Raw genomic sequence first — 20,905 nt, 5'->3', positions numbered from 1 at the left:
CCATGCCCGTCTATGATGCTATTCGCTGTGACACAAGATGCTACCGCGGCTTGCGGGCCACCCAGAAACTCGCCCGGTACGTTGTCGACAACATGCTCTCGCGGTCGTGGATGTAGGGCGCCTCGATGCCCGTCTCGCGGCGCTCGACGACGAACCCGACCCTTTCCACCAACGCCATGACCTCGTCGTCGCTCAGCTCGAAGCTGCCGGGGTCGGCAATGCCCGACGAGTTGTTGTAGTCGTGCTCCCCGTCGCCGTCCGTGTCCTTGCCGTGGTTCCCGGGAGCGTTGTTCTCAAAGTGCCACAGCAGGGGCCCAAAGTTGATGAGCACACCCCCGGGCCGCAGGCAGTGGTGGATCGTCTCGAGGTAGCGAATCAGATTCGGCGCGGTGTCGAGGAAGAAGACGGTCGCCACCGCGTCGTAGGCGTCGGCGTGCTCGGCGTCGGCGTACAGGCAGAGAAAGTCTGCCGCGCACATGCTCATGGAACCGACCGACGGGCCCGCGGCCGCGAGCGCGGAGGCCGGGTGGATGTCGGGGACCGCGCAGCTCCTCAGGTGGTTCGTCCGCGTGCGGTGGTTGGAGAAGGAGTGCACCCAGGGGTAGACTGTGTGCTGCCCCGGCCCTGTCGTGCAGTTGAGAATGTATGAGGAGGCGAGCAGCTGGTGGTAGGAGATCTCGTTGCCCTCGGCGTCGTGGCCCGCGCGGCACAGCTCGAAAACGAGACGGCCCAGGCCGGCGCCCGGGACGAGCACCTTCAGCGGGGCGGCGGCGGCGTCTTGGCGCTCGCGGGCGACGGCGTCCAGCACGGGGCCGTAGCACGCGCGGCGCTCCTCCGCACCGTCGGCCGACCAGTCGCGGAAGAACTGGCGGAGACTGCTCCGGGCCTTGTCGGTGTCGTTGTGCTTGGCCACGCCCACCCACTCGTCGGGCATCCTGGGCTCTCCGCTGCCAGGGTCGACACCACCGCAGGACCGCAGCCCGTTTTGCGCGATCGCCCGGGCGAGCTCCGCGTTGGTGTCGATGGCCTCATCCGTGCGCTCCAGCGTGTCCAAGAAGTTGAAGGGAGGGGCCGCCAGCATCTGCCAGTGGGCCTGGGGCAGCGCGTAGAACGACTGCCTCCTCAGGTGAGTGACGTTGAAGTGAGCCACCTTGGCATATTGGCTGCACATGTCAGTCTGCGGTCACCAAAGAAACAGGTCCACACTCACAGAAACGAGTCCAGGGCACAAAAGATGACCTTGGTCTCCTCCGGGTCCTCCATGGTGCTCTCCATGCCGCTCCATTGCTCGTCGTCGGCCATTTTGACACGGGTGGTCGGGTCCTCAACACGCTCGTCAGTTCTGAGTTTTCGGCGGGCGGCCGCGGTGCAAGGAGGGGCAGTCGGGGCTGCTGTGGCGGCGACAGGGCGCTCCGCTCCGCTCAGGTCCTGGAGAACAACATACTTTTGGTTTTCTAGTCGGGCGACCGGGGCTTCCTCCTTGGGGGTGGGTGGAGGGGCTTATCGCGACATCATGGCATCCGGTGTTTTCGCCAGCAGCGACTGCCCCGACAGCGGCGCATCGCACTCACTTGGGGTGACGCGGGGCTAGAACGGCCCCCGCCATTACCAATCGGGTTCCTGAAAGATGTTTACACTGTGCCCGCACGGCCAAAGCGTAACTTTGACCTCACCTCAACACCACCTCACCCAGAGCGAATGAGTGACAATTTGTTTGTATACATCCGACAATACCGTGAGTCGTTTATCCGTCAATCTACATGAACGCGTGCTAATCTACATAGTCCCAGTCCTCATTATCAATCCCAACGCCAAGAGTTGCAATGCTCGCCAATCAATTTGTCCTCCCACCCAGTTCCCTCAGTGGTCACGGTGACGACGGGCGTGCCTCTTCTTCCGCCTCTCGTCTGCGTACTCGCTGCTCACAGCGCTCTGGCTGCTCAGCCCGGGGATGACGTGGTGGTACGACTTGTTGCCGTAGTCGCTCTCGACAGCGCTGGTAATGTCGCTCTCGGTCCAGGCGCCGGGGACGCTGGGCTCCGGCTCCTCCTGGGGCGGCGGCAGAGCGTATCCGCGGGTGGCCTGGTCCTCGGCGATCGTGCTGGCACGCTGGAAGCTGAAGTCGCGTCTGGAGCTGCCGGCGGAGCGGCCCTTCTCCTGCAGCCTCTTGGCCTCGGCGCGGATGCGCTGGCGCTCGCGCTCCTCGTTGCGGTCTGCCGTGCTGTACACCTTGCGGATGCCGCCCTTGGCCGGGGTCGACGTGGGCGTCGTCTCGCGGTTCGACAGCAGGTTGGATGACACGGACGACTCGGTCGGGTTGGTAGAGCCGTCCCACTCCGACGACTCCGACTCCTTGTTCATGCCGCCGACGCGGGCAGGCCTCTCGTGGCGGTACGACCTCAGGTGCTGCTTGGCCTCACGCTCCGCCTCTTCGTCAATCAGGACGCTGGCCTCGTCGTTGTTCCGGCGGGATCGCTTCTCGCTGTGGCGTCCCTCCTTCTTCTCCCTGCGCCGCTTCTCCTTCTTGCGTTCACGCTTCTCGCGGGCGGCGATGTCGCTCGCGCCCGCAGTGATGCCCGACAGCGTGGTGCCCGAGATGCTGGTCTGGTTGTCGTCGTAGTCCTTGTACACGCTGCCGCCTCCGAGCTTTGTCGACTTGGTGGCGTTGGACAGGATGGTGCCGTTGGGTCCCTTGCGGCGCAGGACGGTCGACTTGTAGTCGTCCCAGTCGTCCTCCTTGAAGTAGAAGCCGCCGTTCTTGGCCCAGAAAAAGAACCAGATACCGGTGACGACAAAGGCCGCACCGATTAGGCCGAAGAGCACAAAAATGGCCGTGTTGTTGATATCGCCGGGGCTTGTGACGCCGCTCTTTGGGTCTTCCTTCGCCGGCGTGCCGTCACGGGCGGCGAGGATGGATCTGGCGACGAGGGGGCCGACGGCCGGGTCGAACCCTCTCGCCGTGATGTCTGCCGTCTGCGGAAGGCTCGAGAGCCCGCTCGAGATGACGGAACGGGCGTGCTGCGCCAGGCCGTTGACGACGGCCGGAGCCATGGTATCGATATTCGGTGACGATGGATGGTGCAAAGGCGGGATTGGATATCGGTGAGACAGTCTCGTGGTGTTGATGGAATGCTAAGCCCACTCTTGATTGAAGGCGAAGGGCAGGAAAATCAGATTGCGGATGGATGGGGAAGGAGTGCAGAGAAGAGTTGCCTGGCCACCTGCGTGGTGGATGGTTGTTCCTATAGAAACCAAAAATCATGTGGCTGGGATGCGTACAACTGAGGTGGTTGGTGGGGAGCAGCGCCAACCGGGGTCCAGCACGGGTTTCCCTGCTTCTCTTTTTTGGGTCTTCCCAGTGAGTCCGTCTCACTGGATGCTGACCTGACTTGGCAGGCTTTTTTTTCCTGCATCCCGAGTTGCATCTGCTGTTACCGTTCACCATCCCCCAATGACGTCGCGAGTCAATAGATTTGTCCGTTGCCCAGCAACCACACCACCCAATCACCACCGTGCACCAACCTTCCATTTCCGTCGTCCCGTCACAGAAACCATCCCAGCAAACGGCAAACGGCAAACGGCAAACGGCGCAACGGGCGGCGGATCCCGCTCCCGCACGGATGAGCACAGTTAACTCAGACATCGTCGCTTCACAAATCGCATACCCCATCTCGCACGCTGCCAAAAAGAGACCAACGTCCTATTCCTGTGCCGTTTCAAGTCTGTGTCACGTCCGCCAGCGCCAACTACAGCACGCTGACGGGCTCTGCAAACCCCTGCGGACGAGCTCGGCCAACACGTTCACCCCTTCTCATTGGACCTGAAAGCTAAAAGAGATGACAGGCGCAAAACTCTGAGGCATCCCGCGAATGCTTCTCGTCGATCGGACTGCCTGGAACGGCAACTGATCGCCCCCACTCGTTGGATGGAGGGCGTGCATCTACGGACTGGCGGGCACATCACGAGACAATTGGACGACCAGAGCGGCTACTGTTCCAACATTTCATTTCGATTGCGGCCTATATGGCTCAGCCATGCTAGGGGTATCTGTCTCGCCGCGCAAAGGGCAAGTCATCCGCAACACCCATCCGTATCCTTTTTTCCCCCAACCGGGCCACCCTTCGCGGGCATCCTCCCAATGATCTAGAAGCGGATCCCGATGATGGCCATGACAATTTCCCACATGCCACCCTCCCTAATAGCGCAGGAAGTGCGAACTTCCCGGATTGCCCATACAGGTCGTCTATCAACGTGTCCAACTCGTACGCTGTGCTGAAAATGCGACACACTGCTCCGCCCCGACACGCGGTCAGGGCGAGTAATGTCGCAGGCACGACAGCCATCACCCGGGGGTAGCCAAGAAAGGCCTCTCCTCCGCGTATGCCCAGAAAGAAAGAAAAACATTGACCCATTATCGCGTCCCAGCATACGAATTCCAAATGTCCTCGAGGCTCCCTGTCTGAGCCCGCATATACATGATTCGTTCAGATTGTATAAGAAATGCAAATAGAAAGGTAGTAACAATGAGGAGACGAGCGTCAACCTCAATGCAGAGAAGAGAAGCAATCGTATCGATACAATGCAAAACGCTCGCTTCAATGAAATCGTAGGAAACGCCATCGCTTCGTCAACTTCGTCATCATCGTGGCCGCTCAAAAGAAGGGCGGCCTGGCCTGCGGGGCATAGCTGTAGTCGCTGACCTGGCTGCGGTTCCACGAGTCGGCACGGGCACGGATGGGCAGCGGGCGCGAGTCTCTGCGGGTCGGGCGGTCGTCCGAGTAGACGGTGCTGGCCCGGTCGCTGCCGCCGTTGCGGCTCGGCTGGGTGATGTTGATTTCGCCGCCATCCTGGCATTGGATCTCGGCACCGCCAATCTTGAGTACGGCGCTGCCGGTAACCTTGATGGTGACGTCTTCGCTCTCAATGGCCGAGGACCGTGTGGTCCGCGTCGTGGCGCTCTGTCGGTACTCGCTGTCGTCGCGGCTCTCGCTGCTGCCGCTGGACCGGCTGCTCTTGCTCTGCTTGGCCTTGAGGGCAGCGGCGGTCAGCGGCGCCGTGGGGCCGCCGCTGACGCCGTTCTGGTACGCCATGGCAGCGTGCTGGGCTTCGGCCATCTTGTGCTCCGAGTAGCTGCCGACCTTGGGCTCCGGGTAGCTGTCGGCGGCGGCCATGTACGAGTGACGGCGAGTGCGGCCCGCAGGCTCAATGGAGTAGCCCTCCCGGCTGTATGCGCTGGAGCGCCGACGGTGGGCGCGAGGACGGTCCAGGACACCGTCGTCGTATTCGTAGTGCACGACCTGCTGGTAGAGAGAATCGTCGTCGTCAAAGGCGTCAGAGTCGTAGCTGGCTTGTGCAATCTGGCGTGGGGGCGGCATCTTGGGGGCCGACTTCTGGCGGGGTGGGCCCTTGACAGCCTGCCGGGTCGGCTGGCTTGTCTTTGGGCGCGGCGGCGGCGGCATGAGCTGCCGGGGATCGCCCTCGGCCGGGCGGATCTTGACCGACCGCCGCCTGGGCATCTGCTCCTTCTCGTACGGGTCATGTTCGTACGAGTCCGAGATGGAGCGGTGGCCCATGGCGGACGAGGGTCTCTGGAAGCGCTGGGCCAGGTGGGTCTGTCCGGGTGCCGCCTGGGGAGGCCCTGCATGATGAGGGGGTGGTGCGTGGTGAGGCGGTGGGAAGTAGTCGCTTGCGGAAGACGGCGGCGCGGGGTACGGCATCCCGCCAGGCGGAGCCCATTCCTGCGGATGAGCATACGGCATGCCCGGTGTGAAGGGGGACTGAGCCATCGGCGGCAGCGGCTGCATCGGCGATGGGGCCATCGGAGAGGGGGCGTACGGCGACGGGGCGTTCTGAGCATACCAGCGCTCATTCGCCGGGGGCGGCCGGGTGCCTTGGCCGTAGTAGCTGTTGGGTCGGTTCGACATGCCTCTCGGGCGGTGTGCCTGTGCCGGCTGGATGCCATACTGCGAGGAGTCGTCCTCGAAGCGCGGCCTCCGGTACTCGTCAGGCTGTTGCGTGTGGACGACCGGGGCCGTCTTGACGCTCTTCACCGGGGGCCGGACGGCAGGCTTCTTGGGCCTCTCCTGTTCGCGGCGGTCGACGGGCCTCTGTTCGTCCTTCTTCCTTCGACGGCGCTCCTCCCCGCCCCTCTCGTTGACGCTCTCGTGTCTCTGGCGCTCATACTTGGCCGTGGTGGGGTCGTTGACGGTGTCGTCCGAGTCGGTCAGACCTGGGTCCTGGATGGACGTTCTCCTCATCTTCTTTTCTTTGGGTCGGGGTCTGGCAACGTTGGCCGTGTGCTTTTGGGGGCTGCTGGGTGCAACCGAACGGGCGTACGTCCTCTCAGCGCTCTCGAGAGCGGAGCCGGCGTCGTCTGCGTCTTGTACGTAGGCAACTTTGCCTGCCATAGCGTTGGGATCAGATGGCTGGTGAATGTATGTTTGCTCGCAGTCGAGCGACTAGTGTCTAGAGGCAAATGAGCCTCGGAGGAGGCGTGTGCAATCGTGAGTGTGTTGCGAGTTCTTGGAGAGCAGTGAGTTGGTGGGAACAGCGTGCGTGGGAGCAGGAACTTTTTTGTACAGAGGGCGAGGGAGGAGGACGGTGGGGATCCGGAAGGGGATGCGACCACTATCTGATGGAGGGAGGGCCCGTATTTGTGGGTATGAGAATCGACCGGGATGGGGTGTGAAATTGGGTGTGATGCGTTCGTTGGTGTGGTGTCGAACGGAGTACTGTATTGCTGTCGATCGTCAGAAGAGGCGATGTGGTCTGTTGAACGCACAAAAGTACGGACTGGACGCTTGGACGGGCTGGAAGAGACCAACATCTTATTACTTTTGCTTGTTGTGCACCGTTCCGTGCCATGCTACGGCTGCTGAGCGAGCGAGCGAGCGAGAGAGAGAGAGAGACAGAGGAAGAGGAATCGCTCGGAGGGAGGAGGCGTGTGCGCAGCCGAACAATTCTTTTTGAGGGGGAGAAAAATGCAGAGGCCAATCGTGGGGTCGGTGGTGCTGGCAGGGGACGTGGAGGGGCGTGTTCGCAGCCAAAAAAGTACCTGACAGCAGATGATGTCGCTGGTTGCCCGGGGTGCTCTGCCGCCGTCCAGTGTCACTCCAATGGCCGGCCAGCGTGGTCGATAGCCCGAGGGCAGGTGTGGCTGTGGTTGCGAGCTCGTCGCCGGCTTTGAAATCGGATTCCGAGGACCGTGTTTCGTGGTGACGATGCCCGCGATGTGCAGTCTACGACGAGCATTGGCAGCTGGGACGGCATTCAAGCGAGGCCCAGTTGGTCTGGAGACAGGGCAATTCGCCGTCAACCTCCCTTGCCCCGTTGGCCCAGCCCTGGCAGGATGGGATTCTTGGGCTCATGGACAGAAATGGAACGGTCCCAGATAACGAGCTAAGACAGTAGCCTCAGCTCCACCGCGTGGGAGCAAGGAAGCTCAGCTGGCGTGCTGGCGTCCTCGGCTGGCCTCTGCTGCTGGCTGGCTGTCGTTCTCTGACGGGGCCAGGGAATCCTCGACACAGCAATTGACCGCAAAGTTGGGAAACTGGGCGGCCCCTGGCTCTGGTGCTTGTATTGGCGCTGGTGCAAATCGCCGCCGCTTCGAGTCAGAGCGCCAGAACGCACTCAGGCCCAACTGTGGAGAAGCTTGTCTTTCGTTTCTTCCCGTCCGCGACCGTTGCAGTGGATTCCCTGGACGGCCTGGGTGATCGGGGGGCCTGCCAGCCAGGGTTATCTTGTGCCACCAACTGTCACTGGAATTCAAACCACAGGCGCAGACGTTTTGTGCGCGCTCGTGAGTCAATTGTGTGCTGTTGTCCCGAGGTTCGAGCATCGAAATCTCCAACAGCACATCCGCCGCACAGGGGGGTGAGGACATGGAGCCTGCCTCCCTTGGGCTTCGTTTTTTTGGCTGGGAGTCTCCGCGTGCGCGGGAGATCCACCTCCAGGGCCAAACCAGACGGGGTGCCACCCAAGATGACGGAGCATGTGTGGTGCGTTGTGCCCTTTTCGGTTGAAATTTTCAGTCTGCGTGCTGATTTCATGCCCGACCCTGCAACAGGCTTGGCCTTTGGGTATCAACAGTCAAAGATGCTGACAGACACCAGCCAGCATCCAATCGTTTACCACGCCTTCACCTTTTTGAAGACATCTGGCTAAACCGGGTTTTGTCGTCAACGTTTGTGTCTCGTCGACGTGTGGGCACGAAAAAAAACTCGTCGTCAGCATGGATGAATGGTGCGCGACCCAGACTGAGCACCGGTGCGAACAAACGGTTGCCTTGAACGCTGGCAGAGTCTGCACACGATGCAGGCCAGCACACCAGGCCGCTCCGGAGAGCCCAATCACGACGCGACCCACCCGGCCTGGAATGCAGTCTCCTGCAAACCGGGCCCGCTGCTTCGTCTCATAGGGCGGATCCGGGTCGGCAATGGGAGTCATCGGTCCATCTCCATGCTGCGGATGGCTTCGCTCTTGCCCAGCAGCGTCTGGCTCCGCGCACTACGATGTGAGATGGCATCACACTGCTGGATACTGCGCTGCGGCCAGGGCCAGATCCATCGTCGCGCTCTGTGTAGCCGTAATGTTTCGCCCGGGCGTGTTCGAGATTTGTTGCCCGTTGGCAGGACCGCAACGGATCGGCATCGTTGCAGTTGACGCGGTGCTTTCGGACACTGCCACGGTTGTTACTGTGCGCTTCTCATTGGCCGTCGTCTCCCGGTGTGGTCTCGAACAGCCACCTGCCTCCCGTCTGATTGGCGGGGTCCGATTCGGGCTCAAGAGCATACCCCGTCTGCGAATGTCTCTTGAACGTGCCGTTGGGAGAGACACTGCGGAGATGTCCAGTCTCTGCCGGACAGGACAACCAGGCCCATGGGTGAACCGATGGATTTAGAAGATGGCGTTGCGCTCCATTCGTGTTGCACATCACCGCGCGTTTCTCCCGCATGCTTCTCAACAGTGGCCCCGGCCTGCTTGCCCGCCTAGCGCGAGGACATGCCGGAACGGGAACGACTGAGGCCCTCCCGGAGCCTCTCATGGCTGTGTGGCTGTCGAATGCAAGTGGTCGTGTCGAGGGTGGAGCCTAGCCATTTGAGCATGAACGAGCCGGGGAGGGAATCCGGAGAATCTACGTTCTCGGCCGTCGCTGTTGAGAACGCTGTCCATATCAACGTCGACGTAAGCATGAGATCCCCAGATCTGATGCACGCCATGGGTGCATAGTTGGGCAATCGCAGGGCAATCGTAGAGTCCCGGCCTCAAGATGCACAGGGCTGTTCCTCGAGCAATCGACTCAATTGTCTAGATTTCGGGGCGGATGGATCGACGGCGATTGCTGGCTGTGGAGCGCAGGGGCGACACCACACCGGAACCACACCGCCTTTTCGCTCGAGGCATGTTCCCTCGACGCCACTATCAAAACCGTCCCGGCGCCACAGGTAACGTAGTCTGCCGGAACGGTCTCATTCTCGATTTGAGATGAACAGAGTCCGGCGCGGGAGCCTTCGGGAGGGCGCGTTTGTCAGCTCGCGACTTGTGCTCAGTGGCCGCTGTCTTGAAGTCTTGCAGGTTTAATATTGGCAGTATCCAAACATGCTAGTCATGCAGGAGTCTCGGAGGATCGGGCAGTCTAGATCTGCTAGGTTTGTGATACCCAGATTGCATGGCATCGCACTCAGGCCACGCCTCCCCCGATACTTATCAAAAGCTGGCTGGCCGTAGCACGGGGATTTCCACGTCCGCAACGACAGGCCTGTGGTCGGATAAGTAGACGTCATCGTCAAACTTGTTCGACAGCACGCCAAACGTCCTCACGGTGGCCGGGCTCGGATCTTGTACGAACAAAAAGTCGATCCTCGACGGCGTCTCGTTCGGCTCTTCAAACGAGGTGTAGGTGATTTCGTTTCCGTATCGTTTCTCCTTTGGCACTCTGGCGGACACGTCAACCATGCCCGAGTCTGGTGAGACCATGGTCTTGTATGCGTTGTCTTCTGGCGTGCTGTTGAAGTCGCCTGCAAGGAGGACTGTGGTGGGTGGCTTTCCGTTGGCGCCCTTGCTCCAGTCGCGGGCAATTTTGAGGAGGAGCTTGGCGCTTTCCTCCCGTGCCTTCACGCCGATGTGGTCAAAGTGGGTGCTCATAACAACCACTCTCGCGTCGGTCTGCTTGTCGACAAACTCGCCGACGGTGACGATGCGGTTGAGGACGGCATCCCATCCTCTGGAGGGCTTGCCCGGGGTCTTGCTCAGCCACAGCGTCTCGTTGCGCTCACACTGCCAGCGATCGACTTGGTAGAAGACGGGGGAAAACTCTCCCGCTCGCTTACCATCGTCCCGGCCGACTCCGATGTGTGCCCATCCCGGGCCGAGCCATGATTGGATCTCTTGGAGCTGGGAGTAGAGCACTTCTTGGAGGCAGACGAAGGCAGACTCGTGACCGGCTGTGATGAAGTCCAGCTGGTTGATGAGCTTGGGACCGCGAAAACTCCACGGCTTCTCCTTCGGTGTCGGACTCTGGGTGGCGTACCGGACGTTCTGGGTGACCATCCGCAGCAACATGGAGGAGGACGCCGTGGATGGGAGCTGGACAAGCATGCTGGAATATTTTATTGAAAGCGTGTTTGACCTAGCAAAAAAGACAGCGGTTTTCAATGGATTTGATGTAGTCAAAAGAACCTCTAAAGTTGGAACACGGTTGAAGCTTCGGATGGCATAAAGCAGGCATCCTCCTTCCCCAGACCGTTGAGTGGGTCACGTGGCGAATCCTGGACCGAGAGCCGAGGAGGAGTGGCCCAAGCTTCACGTCCACATTCTTCGTCCGTCCGGGGCGCCTCGCAGCTGCTCCGTGCTCCACCACCCGAAAGTATCCAGCTGAGCCACCTCCATTGCGAGAAATGACCCCTCACAGCCATTGCTACCTCTCCCGGGCTGGGCTCTTATTCGGGCAGCCGGCTGATGATGCCTCCGCGTCCCAGTTTGCCTGCATCTGCTGTGTGCCAATGAGGCCGCAAACCCGGCTGCCCCTCATCTGATGGTGCAGACTACGGCGGTGCCCTCTTACGTGGGACGTAAGCATTATCATCTCACTTGCGACTGGTTGTTTGTCACTACATGCGATTAGGGAACACTTGTGTCACCCGATGCTAGAGCGTGTTTGCGCGGCAGGCTGATGTCGGCGCGGAGACTCCACAGACCGGTCACGTTCGACCGCGGCCCGTAGCCGGAAGTCCCACCACGGGTCGTGATTCATCTTTCCATGGGATGGCAGCGGTTCGAGTCCAAGGAGACGTTCGTCCGGCCTTGTCAAATCCAAGTCATGACGCAATATGTGCACAGTCGGCAAGGCACCTGACTTGACGTCGAGACAGACTTTAGCTGCTTCGTTTCGACTAGTCGTCGTCTGTATTGTCGTCTGGTGTTTGCACAGTTGGCATCTCGTTGTTCCCAGAGAAAAGAGCGACCGTATCTGACTGCATCCATCTCGCAGCGGTTCATGCACCCTGACGATCCTCTCGCGGCTGAGAATGGCTGACTCCTTTCTTCATACGAGAACGAGGCAGCTCTGAATTGCTGCACATACAGTGAGGCCGCGCGAGTTGACTCAAATGCGCCACCGCGAGGCGTCATGCAAGGTACGCCAGTCGCCCCGACAAGCGTGGGAGGTTGACCAAAACTTGCTCCTCGCGCAAGCTAGCGAATTCCTGTCTTGCGCATTCCTTGCTGGACTTCTAACCCCGATCAGACGGCGGACCTAGTGCCAGTATTCGGCAGCGTCGGTTGGCTGTGGTGGGCAGAAACAGTCATCTGCCTGACTCGGCCTCCAACAGAAATGTGTAGTGGTTGCCTGCCGGCCTGTCTCAGCTTATTCATAAGCCGCGATAGTCGCACCTGACAGCACCCTCACGGACCAGCGCGAAGTAACCAAAATGCCGGATTTCTGACATTCCAACCTGAGTTGCGACAGAATACGGATGCAACTGGGCTCAGCTTACCACCACTTTTGGACGCGCAACTCCTCTTACGGCTCTACACTGCTCTTTAGGTCGGCCGTGGCGGCTACAGAGTCACGCCCTCGCAGGCCTCTTCCACGTGGGGGTTGGCGGTGGCTGGCTGCCCCGCGATTTTGAGACCTCAGCGCCGGACCATTCACGCTGGTGACCACCTTCTCCAGGCCATACAAGGCACGTCTGGGCTGGCCGACATGACTGAGCCGAATCACCAGCCAGCCGTGATCCTTGTCGGTGTGGGAGGCCCAGGTGTGGTGGGAAGCCAGGCAGGTCGGCGAGCGTCCGCCTCGTCGAGGCTGTGATGCGGCTATAAGTATGAGCCGTCGCCTCGACCAGCTGTCCGTCACGTTCCACCACATCGCGTTACGTGCTGTACGCGGATTACTCTCGTCGCTTTTGTTTGGTGCCACATTTGAGCCGGCCAGGCCGGCGAGGGCTCTCAGTCGCCTACATATCAACAACGCCCAAGCGGTAACATCATCCACAATGCCTCACACACCGACCTCACCAAGCCGACGGGACTCCTGGCCGCCTACCCAGGTGCGCCTGATGCCGACGACGCCCAAAGATTACCCCTCTCTCGACGACATTGACGAGGATCCTCTCACCTATTTTCTCACGCCGGCGCCGGACTTGAAGGAGGACGAGGACGTCGACATGATGGATTTCGACGCCGGGATCGAGGACAGCAGCCCCCGCGAGATTGTCCGCAGCGTCAGCCCGTCGAGCCTCGACGGGCTGAACAGGTCCAAGGGCCGCAAATCGCCGCCCGTACCCGACCTGTCGGATCTGGCGACGCCAGAGGAAGACGACGAAGAAGACTACATCCGCTTCGCGCCACAAGGCTTTTGCGTCCCGTTCAGCCTGCGGGATTTCACCATCGACGGCGTCAAGTCTAAGCGGTCAAAGACGCATCCGGACGCCCTGTTATCGCCGACCCGGGGCCGGACACCGGTGCGTCCCGCCGGGCGGGGCCGCCAGCACAGCGTGTCTTTCCGCCACCGACAGCAGCACGTCTGGCGCGAACCCAGCCCGGACGTGTGGTCGATTGAGGAGGAGACGGAGGAGGAGCTGTTGAGCGAGCTGGGCAGCAGCATCGGCGCTGTCAGCGACATGGAGGAGGACGCACACGTGGGCAAAGACGTAGAGGTTGCAAAGCCAAAGAAGAAGGTCCGGTTTCTGTTGCCCTCCACGGAGTGAGCAACACCACAGCATTACACGGCGTTAATCCATTTTGGTCATCTGCATGGGGTGGTGGCATTTTCCTTTGGTATACGTCCTCGGGCAGGGCTGGGTCGCATGGATGGGAGTTTGTACAATACCCGTCATTGTGGATGGTAATCTGGCATTCCGGTAGCATTTAGGTGCATAATTACACGCCGCCGCCGGCGATAACCCTGATCTGCCTTTTGCGTGTTGGTGGTGTGCTGCGAGTGATGTGAACCATGCAGAAGATGCTAGAGACGGCGACGGTCTCTCCAGCGCGTGGGCTGGGCGATCTCGATCCAGCCCACGCGATGCGGCCTCAACTGGGCCAACGTCTCCGAGAGCCCGCCTCGTGCAAGGGGCGCGAGCACTCGTGATGCGACGCTGATAGTGCAGCGTCTGAGACAATGTCTGGTACCGAGTTGATAGTGAGGTGGAAGCTTGAAATTCAACACTGACAAACTGGGTTTTTGGGCGTGTTTGTGTTGTTATCGTCAGCGCAGCGGGACAAGGTTCGGGATTGGCGGGGCACACGATATCAAACGCGACTGGGATGCCCGCTGTTGCAGTGACGGCGAGGTCGTCTTGGGAGAGGTCCGGCCGAGATGCGCATGAAGGTGCGCTGTTCCGGGTGCCGTCTGTCGGCCTGCTTCTCGTCGTACGCCTAGCATGGGTGCACTCACTGGGAATGTTGGCAGACATGGCAGGCGAGGACGTCAAAAGGGAAACAAAACCCCGAGATCCGATCTGTAGCGCGAGGCCGTCCTGCTGGAGTCCGAGATTGACGAGCTGAGGTGGGAAATGATGGTCGATGCGGGCTGTAAGCAAGGCTAACCGGAGAGACGGAGGACGCCAAAAACAATGACAGGCCAGGCGGAGGGATCCTTGTAATGATCCTCCCCCTCGTCCCGAAGCCTCTCGTGTTGTTTTCGCAAAGCGCTGCACCGTCTTCCCTGGCAGCCACCGCGAGGCCTGGGCCACTGGCCGCAACGGCGGCGCCTGATTGGGCGTCGGCATGGATGTCCGTGCTTCAGGCCGTCAACTCTACTCCGATAGTCTGATGGCGCCTCATCTCAAGGCAAGGAAGGTGCTGGCTGCCCCACCCGCAGCGGTTTGTTTATGTCTAAGCTCCGGCGTCAACATCCACTGGTTACTCCGGCAGTGCCAGCTCAACGACGGGGGTCCATTGGGCTGGCCTGCTCGTCAGAAATCAATCGTCGTCGTCCGTACTCACTGCACCACCTTCGATACATCACTCTCTCTGTCTGCCCTGTGCGTGCAATCCGGCCGCCTACACAACGGGATTGTCATCGGTCTGCCCTCTCATGCATTCTCGCTGCACATAGTGTCTTGCCTCTGGGAGCTGACTGGCTGTTGATCCGCTGCGGCCTACACTCCGGCCTACTCTTTTCTGCCCTTCGCCTACTCACCTTGACTCACCGTCACTCGTTCAGATACGCCGGTGATTGCTCTTCTTCCTACGCACTTTAATCGTCCACTTCCGCCGCGCGAGACTGTCTAGCTTTGCGGCAGCATGCAGCTCACCCACGCCTGTCACTCCCACGCCATCTGAAGACGGGACGCACTTGTACGACGCTCCAATCCGCCGCGAAGCTTCTCTAACAGACGTCAGACCATGTCTCCCAAACCCCCCGACGAGAAAGAAACGGCCGACGCCGACGCCTCGAGCAAGCCCTCCACCCCAAAGAACGAAAACAATGCGCCGTCAACTCCCCGCAAGGCTGCAGCGGCCGGTGTCGCCGCCGCCGCTCCGACGACACCGAAGAGCGCCCCGGCCCGCCCCCGCGCCAACACGACGAAGAAGCCGCCGGAGCCGCCGACACTTCTTGCCGACTTTCTCAGAGGGCGCCCGTCGCCGCAGAGACTCGCGGCCGAGCGCAAGCGCAGGATGAGTCTGGACGCCGTCAAGGCCGAGATGCGAGCAGAGATGCGTCAGGCGGCCGTGGCAAAGGTACAGCAGCCCGGCGGCGTCAGGGACCGCGTGAACAAATGGCAAAAAGCGAACGCCGCCGCCATGGCATCCGGCGACCCCATGGCCACCCCGAGCGAGCCCACAGAGATTGCCTTCCCGAGCGAGACCGAGAGCGTCACGGAGGAGGATCGCGTGCGAATCAAGCTGCGACAGAAGCGACGGTCAGCGCCAAAGATTGAGGTCCACGACGATGCGGCCGAAGAAAAGGAGGAGGGCGTGGAGGACCTCCCCAGCGGAGCAAAGGCACCCCCCAAGAAGCGGGTGGTCAGCGACGACCATTGGATGGCCAAGAAGAACAAGAAGAGCCCGCAACCCAAGAAAGACGCGAGCCCAAGCCCGATACCCAAGGATTTCGTGCAAAAAACACCAATACAGGCACCAGTCGCCAGGAAGATTCAGGACTGGGCCATGAAAGTCGAGCTGCCGGATCCGCCGTCGGTCAAACACAGGGCGTCCAAGTCGACGGGCTCGTTGGACGGCGGCAAGATTCAGGAAAGACTCCGAGAGCTTCAGGAGAGGCAGGCGACGCCCAAGAAGCCAAAGGCAGACACCGACGGGATTCGGGTCACGCCAATACGGAAGAAGCTGGAGGATGACGGCATCCGGGTCAGGCCGCTCAAGACGCCGTCGGAGGGGTCAGGGGCGCAGACGCCAAAGCCCGCAAAGTCGAGAGATCGCAGCCGCGGGGCGAGCTCGCGGAACGGCTCGGACCATATTGTAGTGGTTGAAGAGGATGACGAAACGGATATGATCCAGGTAATCGAGGAGCTGGAAAGTCATCTTCGGACACCGACAAGGAAGCCGTCAAAGTCGAGAAAACCCAGCCACAAGAAGAAGCCGCCGCCAGCGTCCGAAAAGTCATGGGTTAGCACCTCAGACTCTGCAATCAAGCCGGGCCAGGACGAGTCGGATCTTGCGCCGACGTCGGTCACGAGCGCACCGGGCGCGAAGCCGCTCGAGGACATCCCTTTTGGTTTCTCTGCGTTCAGCGAGCTGGACCTCCCGCTGGAGCGCGGCAAGACGAGGAAGAAGGCGCAGCGCAACAACAGCTTCAAGGCGGCAGACGTACTCAAGAAGGTGGTCAACGAGGGCAAGAAGATCCTGCACGATGCCGTCGAGCCCCCCAAGCAGCCCGTCGCGAACCAGCCACCGAGCATCGAGAAGTGGCTCAACGGGACGGTCGACCCGTTTGTGGACCAGCCCAAGGAGGAGCCGAAGAAGGCGTCTGAGAAGAAGCCCGAGGAGCATCCCGAAAGTCGCAAACGGTCCGCCGAGCCGAAGAGGAGGTCGTCGGCCCAGACCAAGACTGAGCTCTCCGAGGCGACCGACCTTACCCAGACGACACAGACCACTGACACCACGCAGACGACGGAGACGACGCAGACAACAGACTCCACACAGACGTATACCGAACTATCTACCGAACTGTCGACCGATCTATCAACCGACCTCTCCACCGACCTGTCGACAGACTTGACTGCGTCGACGGAGAACGACGAGAACGTGGCCCCCACGGAGGGAAAGACGAAGGACAACAAGCTCAAGGCGACGCCGACATCTGCAGGGCTGCGGCGAAGGGTTGCCACGAGGGGATCGATTTCCCCCGTCAAGTCGGTGAAGAAGCCGTTCCGTGAGATTCTGAAGGAAGCATTCAGGGGAGAGTCAAGCGGCCACCAGACTCCCCCAACCAAGTACATTAGCGAGGAGGAGAGACCCCAGGCCCAGGAGGAGCCCGACGACTACGACGACGAGGAGGATGACTGGAGAACCCAGCGCCGACGCTCCTCCGGCTCCGGCCGATCATACAGCGAACGCACGTACTCGGACGAGTCTTCGTACCGGGAGGACAGGTCACCCACGCCGCGACGGAAGCCGCCAACGACTGGCGTGCACGAACTGTCCACCATCCTCGGCTCCGCGGACACGTACAGCAACTACGAATCCGACATGACCTCCCAACTATCAGAGACCACCGTGACGCAGGGCACCGCGACAGACCTCACGCGGAGGAGAAGCAGCAGGTCGGGTCTCAAGAGGAGACTCACAAAGCATTCCGATTTGGTGTCAGTGCTGTCGCTGCCTGACGATAGCCAAGTGCCCGGCAGCTACAAGAGCGTCAGGTCGCGGCCGAGCGTCAGGAAAGCCGCCAACCGCCAGAACACAGTCACCAACAACGACCTGCTCAAGGAGTTTATCGACGACGAGAACTTGTACCAGAGGGAGCTCAAGACGCTGGTGGACGGTGTGATTCCTGTCCTGCTCTCGACCGTCCTCAACGATTCGGGCAGCACCGTCGGCCTCTTTGGCCCGGAATCGCCCAGCCGCAAGGCGAACAACATGTCCAAGTCGGTCGTCAACATGGGTGTCGCTTTGGAGAAGCTCAAAACCGCCCACAAGCGGGCATCCCACTCGGATATCAACCGCCTGATCTCGTGGCTGCAGGCGACCGCGCCCATCTACGACAGCTACCTGGACTCGTGGCGACTGGGCTTCCAGGATTTGATCGTCAACCTGGCCCCTGCCGCCGACCGCCTCGACGACGAGGATTCTCTGATCAACGCGCTCCCGCGCAACGCCGACGGCGACGTCGTCAACGAAGACGGAGAACGAGTCGATGTTGCGCACCTGCTGAAGCGCCCCCTTCTTCGCGTGCGGACTCTGGCGAAGTTGACAAAGGTACGACCGCCGATGCGTTGACGAACAAAGCTAACAGCAGCAGGGCCTCCACGCCGCCTTCGGCTCGTATGACACTCTCGCGCTGGTGGGCGACTATGACGCGCTGCAAGACAAGGCCCGCCGCCGGCACAAGGAAGAGTCGGCCCGCCTGGCGGACGAGGACGCCATCAACACGGACACGACTAGGATCCGCGACCTCCGCACCCTCGCGCCCATGGAGTCAATCAAGATCGATCCCAAGCGGCAAGTCAACGCCAAGGACCTCTTCTCCCTCAGCCTGACGCACTCCAACGGCCAGCGACTCGAATGCCAGGTTGAGCTCGTCCACCGCGATCTCCCGGGTGCCCACAACGACAAGGGCGACCTCCTCATCCGCGAGACCGGGTCCGGCCGCCGCACGTGGCTCCTCTTTCCCCCGATGCCCATGACGGTGATCTCTGCCCGGCGGGGCGACGCACGATTCGAGCTCGTCTTGATGGTCCAGGGCACCCACAACGGCAGGCAATGGTACGAGCTGCTCAGCCTCGTCACCGACAACGACGACCAGGTGGCGGACTGGCTCGGCATCGTCGGAACGACGCCCGTGCCGCCAAAGGAGCGCCTCCCCGCCGTGGAAGAAGTCCCAGAGTCCCCAACCCGGATGGACGTGCCAGTTGGTGGCCAGCTGTACGGTCGTGACTCCCCCGAGCCCCTCACGCCGAAGCGGACAACTCCCAGCCGCTACCACAACCGCAGCACACCCCCGCGCAGCCCGTCCCCCGAGCGAACGCCTACCCAAGAGTCCTACGAGGACCACAGGCAGAGGGCGCCCAACAGCACCCCCTACCGCGAAGACGGCGCTCCGCCGCCCCCGATCCACCGCTCGCTCAGCCCCAAGTCGCAGCAGCTGCTGCCCCCGGTCGACCTCCAGACTCCTCGCATGAAGCGGCGCGGCTCGTCGCCCCTGAAGCACGAGTACCTGCCGTCGGAAGAGTCGTCCGACACGGCTGATTCGTTCACCGAGACGTCAGAAAGCGAGACGGAGTCAGACTGGGAGTCGTCCGAGGACGAGTTCGACGACGATATCCCCGAGACCGAGATCGGCTTCAGCATTAGAGAGCCCGAGCCCGAGCCGTACCGGGAGGTTGAGCGTGAGCGCCATCTGGACAGAGAGCCCGAGCCATACGAGGAGCCCGAAGAGGAGCTCGAGCCTGACGAGCCCGAGTCGGAACTGGGGCCGCTCCCTCGCACGTTCAACGACAACTTTGCCCAAGAGTCCATGATCTCCTCCGTGTGCAGTCTCACGCCGTCCAACTCCGCCTCCCAGGCCGGCCTCCACGGCCGCAAGACGTCCGAAAGCTACTCCAAGTACATTGCCTCCATCTCGTACTGGAACGAAAAGAAGGGCCAGTGGAGGGACATCTCCGTCGAGCCCTGCTCCATCCAGGTCGCGGCCGGCGTCATCGAGGCCTTCTCCCTAGTCATCAGCCCCGGCGGCAACCCCGACCTACCTCTCCTCTCGCTCGAGCTCACCCCCCTCGTGCTTCTCCGCCAGTCCACCGTCGTCGATCTCGAGATTCGCTCGGCTGTCAAGGACAACTGCAAGAACAAGAGCATCGGCGGCGGCAACTTCCGCTTCCGCTGCCCGTCCAGCACGGAATGCTTCAACCTGTACATGGCCGTCCACCACGCGCGCCTCAACAACCAGAAATTCATCCAGCTCGAGAACGAGGCGCGCTACAAGTCGTTTGGCGAGCGGCCGTCCGAAGAAAGCGAAGACACAAGCAGCCGCCGCCGCAGCTGGTTCGGGCGAAAGAACAGCTACCGCGCGTCGACCCGCGCCCCGTCCCAGTCCCAAGACGGCAGCACGCCCTCCTCGAGCCTCTCGGCCTCCAGCTTCCTCAAGCGCCTCACCGGCACCGGCACGTTCAACATTGCCAGGTCGTCCATCGACAAGCAGCACCCCTTTTCCGGCAACAACAGCCTCTACACGTCCGACTCTTCGTCGTACGGTTACCCCCGCTCGCCGTCCATCAGCATGTACTCGTCCTCCGGCCGCAGCCCCCCGTCGTCCGACAACATGAAGATCCGCCTGCACCTGCTCGTCACCTCGACCAAGTGGGAGGACTACGGCAACTGCATCCTGCAGGTCCGCCGCCCGCCGCCGGGCTGGCACCAGGACCTCCGCGCCAACCACGGCCTCGAGAAGCGCGTCACCGTCACGACGATGCCCAAGAAGGACAAGCCCCGCATCGTGCTCGACGCCGTCCTCGGCAGCGGCTGCTTCACCCCCATGGGCAGCAGAGGCATTGTGTGCGGCATCTGGGAGGAGCTCCGCGACGAGCGCGGAGAGATCGGCGTCGCCCCAAAGACCGGCGGCGCCTCCGGCTCTGTGAAGAAGTGGTGCTTCCAGTGCGCCAGCGTGTCGGAAGCCTCGTGGGTGCTCAGGCTCGTCCACCAGGAGGTGGAATTGCGGGACTAAATTCCTTTTGTTTTTTTCTACTTTTTGTGATTCCCCACGAGCCGCACCGGCTCCGTTTTTGCATGCCGGGCTACGGCCTGGCTTTTGGGTGGCATAGCGTTATGGTGTTGGGACCATGGGAGGGGGGATATACAAGGGTCATGATACCGAAGTCCATTTGTGTTCAATAGTGTATAGAAATTCGATTTGCCGTCATTTGTGAGGTCAAGCTTCGCCGTGCATTCAGCGTAGGCCTTGTATTGTCAAAAGGTGCAGTGCTTTTCAACAATCAGGAATCCGGCGCAGTGGGTGGGTGGGTTGGCCCTTAACTACTTGCAGATGAGACTCATCGACCGACGCAGAGTGTTTCAGTTCGAGCGTCCATGATGGTAGACTGCCACTTAGGTGAGTTTGACTAACGAGCTTAAAGCCTTAGCAATTTATGCTCTATTTTTTAGTCCTATATCCTTTAACTTTATTTAATACATTGAGACTGAACGCATTAGTTGTCCTAGGTTAAATATCTAATAGTTCTTATAGCGATTTAATTGTTTGCTATATATGTAAGTTGCCTACTAGCAG

The 20,905-nt window shown here is 60.9% G+C and overlaps 6 protein-coding genes across 6 annotated transcripts; 2 read left to right on the top strand and 4 right to left on the bottom strand.

Annotated features, from left to right (window-relative positions):
* Positions 1-40: 40 nt before the first annotated feature.
* Positions 41-1,302, bottom strand: GCG54_00012982 (Carnosine N-methyltransferase; the record flags this gene model as incomplete). Its single annotated transcript, XM_045412845.1, has 2 exons — positions 41-1,163; positions 1,211-1,302. The coding sequence occupies 2 exons, from the start codon at positions 1,300-1,302 to the stop codon at positions 41-43; spliced, it is 1,215 nt and encodes a 404-aa protein (XP_045267503.1).
* Positions 1,303-1,860: 558 nt separating this feature from the next.
* On the bottom strand, positions 1,861-3,051 carry GCG54_00012981 (uncharacterized protein; the record flags this gene model as incomplete). The annotated part of the gene is made up of 1 exon (XM_045412844.1): positions 1,861-3,051. One exon carries the CDS (start codon positions 3,049-3,051, stop codon positions 1,861-1,863), a length of 1,191 nt encoding a protein of 396 aa, XP_045267502.1.
* Positions 3,052-4,652: 1,601 nt separating this feature from the next.
* Positions 4,653-6,407, bottom strand: GCG54_00012980 (uncharacterized protein; the record flags this gene model as incomplete). Its single annotated transcript, XM_045412843.1, has 1 exon — positions 4,653-6,407. The coding sequence occupies one exon, from the start codon at positions 6,405-6,407 to the stop codon at positions 4,653-4,655; it is 1,755 nt and encodes a 584-aa protein (XP_045267501.1).
* Positions 6,408-9,705: 3,298 nt separating this feature from the next.
* Positions 9,706-10,596, bottom strand: GCG54_00012979 (uncharacterized protein; the record flags this gene model as incomplete). The annotated part of the gene is made up of 1 exon (XM_045412842.1): positions 9,706-10,596. One exon carries the CDS (start codon positions 10,594-10,596, stop codon positions 9,706-9,708), a length of 891 nt encoding a protein of 296 aa, XP_045267500.1.
* Positions 10,597-12,494: 1,898 nt separating this feature from the next.
* Positions 12,495-13,208, top strand: GCG54_00012978 (uncharacterized protein; the record flags this gene model as incomplete). Its single annotated transcript, XM_045412841.1, has 1 exon — positions 12,495-13,208. The coding sequence occupies one exon, from the start codon at positions 12,495-12,497 to the stop codon at positions 13,206-13,208; it is 714 nt and encodes a 237-aa protein (XP_045267499.1).
* A 1,642-nt stretch (positions 13,209-14,850) lies between these two features.
* On the top strand, positions 14,851-20,344 carry GCG54_00012977 (uncharacterized protein; the record flags this gene model as incomplete). The annotated part of the gene is made up of 2 exons (XM_045412840.1): positions 14,851-17,883; positions 17,921-20,344. The coding sequence occupies 2 exons, from the start codon at positions 14,851-14,853 to the stop codon at positions 20,342-20,344; spliced, it is 5,457 nt and encodes a 1,818-aa protein (XP_045267498.1).
* Between the last annotated feature and the right edge of the window lie 561 nt (positions 20,345-20,905).

The sequence above is a fragment of the Colletotrichum gloeosporioides genome (assembly GCF_011800055.1).
Source record: "Colletotrichum gloeosporioides strain Lc1 chromosome Unknown consensus_21, whole genome shotgun sequence".
In the NCBI taxonomy this organism is placed as follows: domain Eukaryota; kingdom Fungi; phylum Ascomycota; class Sordariomycetes; order Glomerellales; family Glomerellaceae; genus Colletotrichum; species Colletotrichum gloeosporioides.
Note: the sequence above shows the minus strand (reverse complement) of the source record. Positions and strands in the feature narration are given on the sequence as shown.